Below are 12259 nucleotides of genomic sequence, written 5' to 3'. Positions count from 1 at the left end.
ATATAGTAAAAAATAAATCTATATTATACTGGGCTTTTTTGTTTTGCATCTGTGGTAAAACCATCATCTGTGATGGACCTTAGTAATGGAAAATACAGTCTGGATTACTGGTCAGTATAGAGGATCCTGTTTTCAGGATGTTGCTCAATGATTTGTCAGTGCATAGGGCAGTCCAGCCAAATAGTATGAGTCTGAGGGGTAGGAACCTGAGATTTTGATTTCATAGCCATTGATTTCACTGCTGCTTCTTGTGCCAAAGCAAAAGAAGGAAGGGATAGAGTGCTCTGCTTCCTAATCTGCAAAATAAATCAGTTGTGGTGTGTAAGGCTTGATTGCTTAGTCATTGATTTTGTATGATTTGCCTGGTGTGGACATTTCAGTCTGGTTGCAGAGTACAGTGATAATACTGTTCTCATTCACTAATGTCTTATCAACCACACACATGCAGTCCTCACCCTGAAAGAAAAACTTACCTTTCAGCTTAGTTCATGTTTACTCAGTTTCTTCTCATGCTCCTTTTCCTTGGATTCTTCCCAGTACATCCCTATTTTGTCACGGTGTCCTACACAGACAAAGCTGCTGAAGTTGAAGGCTTAGTAGCGCTAAATTATTTTGTATAGGTACTAAAGACTTGTTTCCCCTCCTTTTCCCCCATTTCCTGCCCATATTTTATGATAGCATCACACTATTGACTGCTTTCCAGCCTGTAATCATCACCTGTATTCTGCAATTCTACAGGCTTGTTATCCCTCACGTCTACATTTCGTATTTCATTCCGAATTGTAGTTACTTCATAGAATCACAGAACAGTTTGGGTTGGAAGGGACCTTAAAGCTCATCCACTTCCAACCCCCTGCCACAGGCAGGGACACCTTCCACTAGATCAGGTTGCTCCAAGCTCTGTCCAGCCTGGCCTTGAACACTGCCAGGGATGGGGCAGCCACAGCTTCTCTGGGCACCCTGTGCCAGCGCCTCAGCACCCTCACAGGGAAGAATTTCTTCCTAATGTCTGATCTAAATCTCCCCTTATTTACATTTTCTAAATACAATTTCATCTTTTCCTCTTCCACCCCCCCAAGGTAAATATTTCCTATCCTTTGGGTTACTTGCAAGCCATCCAGTTTGGTGCCATCGTAATAATTAATAAATGGACTCTGTGTGTGACATTTCACAGGTCAATAGACTGAGGAAGGAGAAGAGCTGCTCTGAGTCTTGTTTCTAGTTCAAGTATTGCAGCCACCTTTCCTCGCCTCTAAAAATGGGGAGGCTGAAGTTCTGTTTGTTGGGTTTAGTTTGTTTTTTTTTGCCATGTGTTTTTATATTGTATTTTCTGGATATTTTTCTAGGCTTTAAAGCACCTACAACCATGTTTACCTTCCTAGTTGTCAACATCACAATTGCCATTTGCTTGGCTTATACTTGTTTTGGCTGTTTCAAGTACCTGAGCCCACTGAATTACAAAGTAAGTGATGGATACCCAACATCTTTCAGCATCTACCTATGTGCTTGGTGTAGCACCAGCTATTCCTGCTGGATGCTTTCTGCCTTCTCACTAGCAATGTATTCATAAAGGTTCATTCCAGTAAGACGGCAAAGAGGGCTGATAGTAGAGGTAGGCTGCTAGGCACAGTGTTAGCAGGAACTGAATTTGGGGGGGGAAGAACAGTATGGAAGAAGTATGCAAAAGGATGAGAAGAGAGTTCTGTCTGTGCAGGTTTTGGGGCTCTTACCATCTCTTACCATTGCTTTGACTTACTAACTTGATATTGCCTCCCTTCCTTTCCCCACCTATTACTGGTTACAGGTAGAAGACACACAAGGTGAAAGAGGAAACGACACAGATGTACCAACCATCACCACATCTTCTGTAAGAAGCTAAGAGTTACTAATACTCTCTTACACTTCCTAGAAAAACTGTATTTCTCACCCTGCTAACCAGAGAGCTTGTGTAGGATGTATTAATCTGAATGGACTGTGGGACTTTCCTTGTGGGACCAGAGAGTTCTGCAGCTGAGCTCCTTGACTGCTCCCAGGTGGTGTTCCAGAAGTACCCTTGGATATGTGTTTGGAGTAGCTGAGACAATACTTTAAGCAGCTCTGTATGCTATGTTCTGGGCCTTACATGAGGCAGATCCTTACATCTGCACATCTGCCAAAAGCAGTCAGTTGCCACAGCTTTGTGACTTTGAAAGTTGTGACGTGCATCATGTCTTATCTGCCAAGTCACTAAAAAGGATGCAAGGCTCAGAGGCCTTTGTGCAACAGTCTGCAAGTACAGGTGAGAGTTGCATCAGGAAGCCTCTGTTAGGGTGAAAAAGGCCTTATGTGTAAAGGGAAAGAATGGAAAGTGGATGAAGAGTTGCAAGGGGAAAAATTATCCAGGGTGAATATCCCAACATTAATCTGGGGAGAATTATCCCAACAACATTTGAGCGACTAGTAAAATCCTTATTGCTTGTCATTTCAGATGTACGTGCCCCAAGTCTTGCATCCTCATCCTACGGAAAGAACGGTGCTCGCCCATAAGGAGCAGCAGTCGTATGGCACCATGGACAACACTTCCTCACAGGCCGAAGGAATCATGAGCTATTCCGCTGGACCTGTAGTTACAGAGCAGGCAACGAGAAGTTCGGTTTGAATGCCAAGGACTAACACAAGGTGGAGCACTTGGTCCAGGTTTAGGAGAACCGATTCTCACCGTCTGCTAAGTATTCTGTTTTATTGGCGTACTCCTGCCTGCTGAAGAGGTTCAGAAATAATTCCTTGTGCGGTCTGCAGCTGTGCTTGGAGATTAAAAAGCAGATGCCTCGGGGCTGATTGTTTTCCAGGCTGTCTGTGCACATTGGGAAACAAACCTGTTGAACACGGGGATGCTCATCCTCAGGGACTTCACTTACGCTATCTCATCACTTGCCTTATGAAGATAACTTATGCTGCGTATAAATAATTGGTCACCAAAGCAAATGCAGCTGTAATTTATTTATTCAAAATAATTATTGCTTTAAAAGAAAAAGGTATTTATAAACCTCCTGGGATGCATTAAATCCTCAGGCAGTGTCACTGCTGATGAAAATGATGTTTGCATGGGTATGAGGATGGTGTGTGGGAGTCTCTCATCACCCAAAGTAGTCAGTGTAGACTTGACCATGTTACTCTTTTTCCTTAAAAGAGATGAGGGAGTTACTCAGCGTGCACTGGGTGGGTTACTGTGCACTCGGGTACTACAGGTACCAAAGCAAAGAGACTGGTGTGGAGATGGGAATGCTTTATGTGATACTAGTTTTATATATTTTTGGAGGGTCTTTACGTTGTTAGTTTCTGTTCACTCTTTTTAAGGGCCTTTCACAGTGAAAGTTCACCTGCCAACAATAAAGGATGTAATAATTTTACCTTTCTTTTAATCTTGGGTCGAAATGACAGAACTCTGGGATTTCTCTATAGTGCCAACTATATGAGCTGCAAGATACTAAGATTTTAAATTATGCAGTAGGTGCTGATTTACTCCGAAGTACATAGTGTCAAAGTGCAACTAATAATCCTGAAGCAATAAAACACTGAGTTCAGAGGAATTTCAGGCTGAAATTTGTGTTTTCTTTGTGTATTGAAACAGTTCTGCTGCTGCCTGCCTCACAGTGTGCTGTGTCATGAACTCTTCATAAGGGCACTGTCATAAGGCTCAGAATGACAGTGTGTCCCATGAGAGATTTGAATCCTTTCAGGTTTCTCCTGGGGATACATCTTGGTGACCTTTGGGTAGGAGAAGGTTTTGTCGTCGTCCCCCAAGCCCTCTCATTGCCTGCTCATTGTTAAACCCTTAGCTCCCGAACTTGACCTTTTCTAGCATGCCTGTAAAGCAGCAGCATCTTGAGGTGGGAGTAAAACCTGTGCCGTAAATAAGTGTGTGCAGATGTTCAGTGTCTTGCAGGACTGCCTTCAGCTTCCTGAGACCAGCACCTTGGATGAATGCTGAGCAGGAGATCTGCCTTGCTGCAAGAAGGACCTTGCAGAGCTTCAAAACCCTGCTGAAAAGCCCATCCTGTTAGTGGAAGGTACACGTGCTGCTTAAAAGGCCTTGTCTATTTGTGGGGGGACATGGATTTATGTCAGCTTCTTTATGTTATCACTTCAGTGTGGCAGTTTAGTGAGGGGGTTGCATGTGTTTTGATTTCAGCATCTGTGGTATCATTAGAGGTGGTTTGTACACTGAACGCTGAGGGGGATTTATTGATCATGGTATGACTAGAGGTGGTTTGTGCACTGAACATTGAGGGGGATTTATTGATCATGGTATGACTAGAGGTGGTTTGTGCACTGAACATTGAGGGGGATTTATTGATCATGGTATGACTAGAGGTGGTTTGTACCCTAGGTACAAACTGCTGCTTAAGATTGATACTCAAACCAAGAAGAAATTAAAACAACCAACTCCACATTTTTCACTTGTCTCTGGGTCTCTCATACAGATGTGGGGATGGAAGGAGGAGACAGAGCCTGTTGCATTAATTAGATCAGAAGCCTGTGATTGTTCTAACGGATTTCTAGCTGGGTACCCATCTCACACAGGTGACTGCAGAAGCAGTGGACGTTATGTGTATACTAATTGAGGAATCAAATGACTCCATTCCCTGTAAACTTGACCTGTTCACAGCACTGGCTCTGCAGGATTTTTGTGCTCTGTGGTATAACTTGTTATTTTGAACAAATGACTTTTGATATTCACTGTGAGGTTCTATCTGTCATAGCAAGGAAAAATCTCTTTTGCTCGCTGGATTTCCTTTTTCATGCTTGGAAGGCTGCTGAACCTTGGTAATGAAGCTCCTTGTAACCAGCACAGGTTTGGTACAGACAAGGCCAGCTCTTCTGTGAACTTGAATAAACCCACCTCCATCGTGCTAACATGCTTCAGGTGTAGAGCATGCTTCTTGCTAAATAGCCACTGGTGGTATTTGAGGAACCAGTCCATGTGTCTGATGGAGAAACCACCTGTATATTTCACTTGTCATGTACAAGTGAACAACCCATTCTCATTTGCCACTGTTCTTTGTTGCAGTTAGTGTATAGAAATGCCTGTGGTACTTGGACATGCACTAGTTAGAGTAAAGGCTAGAATCACCTATTAGTGAATTATCACAAGATCTCCATGTATAGCAGCACACAGATTAGAGGCTGGTTTATCAGCTTTGCTAAGTTGTGCTTGCTGCCCTACTATCTTCTGGGTGTCTCTGAGATGTGGAAGTAATTAGGACCTGCACTGGCTCTAGTTCATTCCTTCTTGCTGGTGGATGTCTCCGAGAGGATAAAATTAGATCAGCAGGAGAAACTCCTTGCATTCCTTGCTGAGCCTTACAGAAAAGCTGAGGGATGGAAGCCTTAACAAATGTGGATATTGGCTGTGCTGTATTTGACATACTTAAAGCTATTGCACATTCTTTACTGTTCTTTTTATAAATCTTCTGGCAGGAAGCCTGAGCAAATGGCCCAGCTGGAGTTACTGATTGTAGCTCCCAGAAGCCATATTTGTTGAGATCCAGTGCCTGCTGCTTGCCTTGCATTGCTCAGTTGGAACAACTCCCCCCCATTTCACTCCTTGCTCAGTCCTTACTTGTTTTCTGGCAGCCTCGACCAGCAGTGCTCCTGTGGAATGGGAATCTGGACAAGGCCATTAAGCACAAGTAAGCCCTACTCTGTGGTCTGTGGTGAGGTTCTCTGTGACACAACTGAAGGGCCAGCTCTGAAAAGCTGAAGAACAGAGCTCATTTGATATTGTGCATTTTGGTACACTCTGCAAAGATCTTTCTTCACTCTAGCTGATTTTCTTCTATAGCGAAGAGAGTGCTATATTGTATGCTGAGTCCCAAAATAACCTTTGGCTTGTTTGGATACATCCAGCTCTGTGCTAGTTAGAGCTTATTCTATATGCATGCCCAGTCTGGTTCACCTCCAACCCTATTACATCCTCAACACCCAAATGATTGCGGTTTCTCGTTTGCATTAGGTGCACACGTTCATGCTCTGTTTTCCTTTGGGCTTTTCCCATGCCCTGAGCCAAAAGTAGATCTCTGTGCTGGCTAAGGTTTTAAATGCTTCAGCACAGCATTTGACCATGTTCTTTCTGTTTCTTTACATAGTCCCAGCTCTGCTTATTGACACATCCTAGCAGCACAACTAGAAGCTTCCTCATATATGATCCACAGATAGTCCATTTATTAGCATTTGAAGCCTTGTGTGTTTCTCAGGAAGGTGGGATTGTGCTAGAAGCAGGGGACCACAGAGCTGTTTTCCTGGCTCTTAGCAAAAGTGAGGTGAGAAGCACAGGGAGAGCTCGGGAGGAGGGGTCTCACAAGCAGAAGTCCATCAAGTACAGAGAAAAGACACACTTTATTCCTCTAAACTGAAAAAAATACAAGGGAATACACACTTTTAACTTCAAATGATGGGCAGGGTCATAACTTTCAAAGAGGACATGGCTTAACTTCTTAAAGTGGTCTTGCAAATTCCTTCTCTCTCTAATCTAGACAAGGCATCTCAAATGGTTCTGCATGTCACCTGTCTGTAACAGCTGTGAGTGCCTGTTTCAGATAGTTCAGAGGTACAGAAGTTGTTCTTTCTTTCTGAGGACAGCTGTCTGACAGATCAAAACAAAGGAAATCACAAAGTGGAGAGACTTGAGACTGGGTCACTATAACAGAACATTCTTCCCTTTAATTTTTTGGTTCTTGGGTTAATTCCTGGCTCTTGCTTTGTTTCTGATGTTCCATTGGTTAGGCCATAGCATCTCGGCTGCAGCAAGTGCAGCTTCCCAACTGTTTTGTGGTCAGACACAGAGCTCCTGGGTTATCTTCACTTGTTCTTTGTCAGCAGTCTGTAAGCATTTGTTGCTTGGAGAGAAAGGGTATTAAGATCAGCCGTCTTTGTTGCATGTACCATAAGTACCTTTCTGTTCCTTTGATGAACTGACAAATGTGGTCCCATGAATTGACTGCTGTAGCATATGAAGGTGCTTTTCCATACTCAGTGTGCCCCTATTACTAATCTCTTCCAACCAGGAGCCTGCAGTCCCCATTACTGGGGGACTCTGAACTCCTGGTTGAAAGCAAATGTTGTTGCTTTCCTAGAGGAGGATTTGTTCCCTGCTGAAGCCGTTTGTTTCCTGCCTTCCTAGGTGAGTTCCAGTGTAACACGCATCTGATCTTCTCCCTTTTGAATGGATTGGAAGTCCCACCTCAAGACCAGTGTTTATGGATAGTGGAAAGTAATAATTCTGTGTTTTAAGTAAGAATTTCACTTAACTTAAAACTAAATAAATCTCCAGCTTCATTTCTGGATGGAGTTCCCTTTCCACTAAAGTTCTAGTTTGGAAATGTCTACTGGTACGTTTGTGGTCTTCAGCAGTCTAGAGCTTCATTCCATTTTATCATTCCCCTGAGATGTGAGAGATACATGGTACATGCAGTATAATATGGATATGATAGTGTCATTTTAGGGCCTTTATACACTTCATCTTCCAGAGTGTCACAGGAAGATCTGGTTGGAAGGTCTGATGTCCTTGAATGCTCTGTACCAGGTCTGTGCATGATATTCAGGTGGGAATGGGTGGGACTGGAAATAGCCAAGAAGAAGAGAGGGTGAATTTTCATGTCTGCTGCTATATTTAGTGGTTAGTTAAATGCTGGTTAATAGTTAATGAAGACACTTACCAAAAGTGATGTTTCAAATAAAAGAGTTCTAGAACTCTAATGTGCGATATGTCCACATATCACATGTGGATATCACTCTAATGTGTGCTATCTCCTAAATAAAACAGGAGCCACAACTTGTTGCTGTCTCTTACCATTAGTGCTGTGTGGTTGTGAACCTTCAGTTTTCATGTAGTGCTGCAAAAGAGTGAAGGTTTGTGATGGAAATTAGTGACTGTTTTTGAAAGGCATCTCTCTGCTGTGCATCTTAGCCGTTTATTAACATAAAAAGAGCTGCATTGCAGGAAGACTGAGAGCAGAGGGAATGTGAGATAGATGTATTTTTGTACACAGCTCGCCTCCCTTCTGCATGAATCTTTCATGCATTTAGTGGTGTTTTATACGTGGCTTTTCAGATCAATTAGCTTTATTACAGCCTGCTCTCCTGAAGTGGAAAGCATCAAGTTGCTTCTTTCAGTTGAAGATGTTCCATGTCAAAACTTAGTTTGAATTCTATATAATTTTTCCCTAAGTATTATTATCAGTATTTTTTCCCCTCCATCTATAGACACAGAGAAATAAAACCAGCAGCTCTCTCCACAGAGGGAAATGGAGAAGGAAATAATATGAAGAATTGCTAAGTACCATAATTTGGTTGCAGGCATTGAATTCTTTTATGACAGGGTTCTAGCTTTATAGAATGGAGTAGGGTTTTCTTCTTATTCCTTTATATTTGACATCTGTAACTTAAAAATTGATCCTAAAACAGGAATAATTCATTCCCTTCTATGACCAGAAGTCAGAATCTGTTGGGAAGGGCAAAAATTGAGGAATAAATCAGTTGTGCACTTTTAACAGGAATCATTTAAACCATTATTCCTGCTATTTATCTTCAAAAGGGAAAAGACACAGTGATGAAGTTGAGAGAATTGTAGCATCCTTAGTTCCCTTGAGGCTGTACCAGGTTTTCTAGAACTCAAGAGATACACGTGTATTTACGTACAAACCCACCCCAACAATGCAGGCTTGGTTGCAAAAGAGCTTGAGAGCTGCTGGGAAATAAAGCTGCTCTTAACACTTCCCTCCATGTGGGGAAGCTGAAAGGTTAGTAGGCGCACTCTGAGCGGAGATGAGATCCTACGAAGGAGCATGGCTCTAGTCCCAAAGTGAGTGAGTGGGACTGCTTGGGCTCAGTTGGAGCTCAGGAAATCACACTGAGCAAGGGATGCTATACAGACATAGTGGGAAGAATGTTGGCTGGGTTAAGATGTTCCTCTCTGCAGAGGAAAATGGTGACATCTGTCACTTACCTGAAGTCCTTGGGGTGGGACATACCCACGCACTCCTGTGTAGTTGATAACTGGGAATGAAGGAACGGTTGGTGGGCTCTGTTAGGAAGGAAGGAAGCCCCTATCAGCAGGAGAGGCACAAGCTGGTTTCCCATTGGATGCAGATACCAGTGGGGGGCAAGTCAGGGACTGGGAGGAACCTCAGAGCAGAGGGTGCAGTTTCTCTTTTCACCTCCAGGGCCTGGCCCTCCTTTGGCCCAGAGCAGATGGAACAAGGGGCAGAAGGCTTTGCAAACAGGGTGCTGGATGGGAAGCACAGGCAATGTGGAGAGCCATCTTGCACCTCTTTCGTGCTGTTAAAACCGTCGTTGAGTCAGTCTTCACATACAATTCAGTTTGTTCTGTTGGTATCTTTTGTTGTATTGGTTGTTGAGATGAGTTTTGCCTTTCTGTGTTTCTGTTCTTTTCTCTGCACTGTACTCCTTTGCGCTGATCATCTGCAGTGGTTTGAACTATTGCTACAAAGGGGATTATCTTCCATTTAAGAAGCTGGAAAGTCATCACTTAAATCTCATTTATCGTTCCTATCCTCAGAACTGCAGACATTCAGTTATTAAACACAGGCAAGAGCCTGAGCATCCTTAATGTCTTCAAATCCAATCAGGAAGGTATTTTGAAGACTGACGTTTGGACTACATCTTGCAAGGGGAAAGAGCTGTCACTCAGTACAGATCTGTTCATAAATACTGCTCTCCAGAAGACAACTGACAATTGTAATGGGGCTAATTCTTCTAGCAGCATTGCCATAACACCATCAGGGCTGTCTGGCACTGCACAGGGTATTTCTTTCATGAAAGAAAACTAATCCTAAGCAAGACGGTTTTAGTGTGAGTTATGTTACTTAAAGTGCTATTACAGCAAGTAAAACAAGTGGCATCATTTCTCAGTGTGTTAAAATAAGCTACCCTGAAATCAATATGTATTTATTCCTTGTCTCTTCCCACTGTATCCAGAAGGCTCCTTCCATGGCTCATTCAGACAAAAACGTATCTTCATCTAATGCATATTATGTATTGCACCTGCTGTAAAACAGAACTGCCCCCAAGCAGTTCCAGCTGACTCAGTGGTGATGAGTGGTGCCCTTGCAGATCTAGATCTAACTCTATACTTAACAGATTCTATTTTTCACTGAATGATGGCTTAACTTCCTTTTTCATATGAAAGTGTGATTTCTAGTCATATTTTTTCATTCATAATCTGAGTAATGCCTGACTATTTTGTTTCATGTACATAAAGTCTTGTCGTTTGGTTGTACAAGATGTCCATGGGCTACACAGAACAGCTTAGATTTCACAGACTTTATGGTTTGTAGTTTAAAAATCAGAAGTCAAATTCATTTTAGCTGGGCTGTATGAGACGATGATGACCTTACTAGTGTTTTTCCATGCCAGAAACAGATACTTACCCAAGTACTTCAGTTGGGAAGGCCAGGGAGGACAGGAGGAGGAAGGACGGGAGCAGAGTATAAGTTCTGGTTATTTCCAGTGGCATCTCCATGGTTCTGAACTGCTTATTCAGCCTCCTCATGGGCTGTAACTAATTACAAAGCAGGATTTAGGTCAGCCACTTCTGATTTTGGTGTGGGATAAATGCATGTTTTGGAGCAACTTAGGGAAGAGCAGTTTCTTTGAGCAGAGACTTTCAGGCAGCTTTGGTCTGGAAATAGAGACTTCACCATGAAATGGCTCTGGGGCAAAACAAAATGTTTTGAGCATCAAACCACCACTGCGTTCTCCTGAAGGCTGAAGCTACTATTCCAAAGGAGCAGCTCAGCCAGCCCAACAGCAGTGCATTTGGCCTTGTTAGAGGAGACTTGCTGTCCGAATGGCAGGTACTCGGGTGGCTCACTTTGGTAAGAACAAGTAGAATAGAGCAGAGTCCCTTCTTCCTGCTGATTACTACTGCAATAATCTGATATGCAGTTACTTGCTAACAGAAATGGTAAAAATTTCTGATTATCTGACTTCTACACTGCTCATGGTAGTACTGAAGCTAACAGTTTGGACGTGCTCCAAGTGCTGGAGTGTATCAGAAGTGAGTCTGGATTCACTCAGGATGGCTATCAGTCCAAATCTTGGGCTCCTGGGGGAGTTGTTCCTTGCAGGAGGAGATGCAGATGCCATGGTTAGCCTGCAAACACCTCATTAGCACTAAAGCTAGCACTGTAGGAGTGGGATTGGGTGCCTTTTGCTAAAAGCAGGTGATTACTTTGAAGAAGGGGAAGGGAAGTGACAGCAGATTTTACAGCTGGCCCATGGCCAGCTTTATGCTCTTTCACATTGTCATAGCATTTCACTCAATCTTTGTATCTTTAAGTGTAGATAAGTAGGTGCTGAACAACAGCTGCTGTTAGCTGTGGGCTTAAGGTTTGAGAAGTGTGACATGAGAATAACCTCTGCTATAGAACAGGTGTCTCATCATAATTTTTAAGCTTCTAGGTCCAGATTTTTTCTCTCTTTCAGACAGCAGCTGATCAAACCCATGTTTGTGTTGGGTTTCGTGCCTCAGTGCCTGTCTTTTATCCTCAGTAGAACTGATAATGTGGACAGCTCATGTTTGGTAGGCTGAAGGGTGCTGACTTGGCATGCAGAGCAGGGTGAGGATGTGCTCCTTTACTGCCTCTGTTCATTATCATTGTCTTGGATTGCTGAGCGCCGAGAGGTGTATTTAAAAATAGAAAGGTGGTTGTGTTCTGTCCAGTCTCACTGGTGCCTGAGCCTTGATGAGCTGCTGTAATGTATCATCACAAAACAGAGCCCTGATGTTCCTCCTTTCATTGAGACTGGGCCCCTTCAAGCAGGTCTGCTCCAGAAGGGAGAGGGGAAAATGCTTCAAGCCTTCTACTAACATCTGAAAAACTGTTTGGCACAGATAATGTAGCAAACTGTCTTCCCCCAACTCGATCTGTGCTGTGACTGAGCAGTCCCTGTGACCGTGCTGGCTTCTGTTGGTGTATGGCAGTGTTCCCCAGCACCACAGCAGATGTCCGCCTGTGTACTGAAGATGAGAGAGGATGAGCTGTAGCTCTCAAACATAAGGCCACACTGGGGACAGAAGTAAGGCAAAAGCAAGGGGCCAGAGATCAGCCTGGTACAAGGAGCAGAGTGGCTGGTGCCTGTGAACAGCTGCTATTGTCAGAGGTGAGCTGATTCCTCTTGAATAAGCAATGTTTTTCAACATACTGGACCTAAAACAAGTGTGGGGATGGTTTTCTCTGAGAAGAGCCTCTTTTAG

General features: G+C 43.3%; 1 protein-coding gene and 1 long non-coding RNA gene across 3 annotated transcripts in view; both read left to right on the top strand.

Annotated features, from left to right (window-relative positions):
- TMEM63A (transmembrane protein 63A) overlaps positions 1–3569 on the top strand; it is a 29044-nt gene extending 25475 nt beyond the window's left edge. Inside the window, exons 20-22 of the mRNA XM_057398838.1 lie at positions 1347–1462; positions 1805–1867; positions 2468–3569. Coding sequence (XP_057254821.1) covers positions 1347–1462; positions 1805–1867; positions 2468–2638 — 350 coding nt within the window. The 3' untranslated portion in view covers positions 2639–3569. The remainder of the gene's footprint in view (positions 1–1346; positions 1463–1804; positions 1868–2467) is intronic.
- Positions 3570–3899: 330 nt separating this feature from the next.
- LOC130593575 (uncharacterized) lies at positions 3900–9040 on the top strand. 2 transcript variants are annotated; one of them, XR_008970830.1, is made up of 3 exons: positions 3900–4049; positions 5461–5672; positions 7163–9040. It is a non-coding gene; the product is annotated as an uncharacterized LOC130593575 (long non-coding RNA). The 2 variants fall into 2 exon arrangements; XR_008970831.1 differs by lacking the exon at positions 3900–4049 and having other exon boundaries at positions 4923–5672; positions 7163–7583; positions 7623–9040.
- The last annotated feature ends 3219 nt before the right edge of the window (positions 9041–12259 follow it).

This window comes from Pezoporus wallicus, unplaced genomic scaffold, assembly GCF_028554395.1.
Source record: "Pezoporus wallicus isolate ANWC-B61680 ecotype Strahan unplaced genomic scaffold, APGP_CSIRO_Pwel_v1 contig_5231, whole genome shotgun sequence".
Classification (NCBI taxonomy): domain Eukaryota; kingdom Metazoa; phylum Chordata; class Aves; order Psittaciformes; family Psittacidae; genus Pezoporus; species Pezoporus wallicus.
This window is presented reverse-complemented; position numbering and strand designations above follow the sequence as displayed.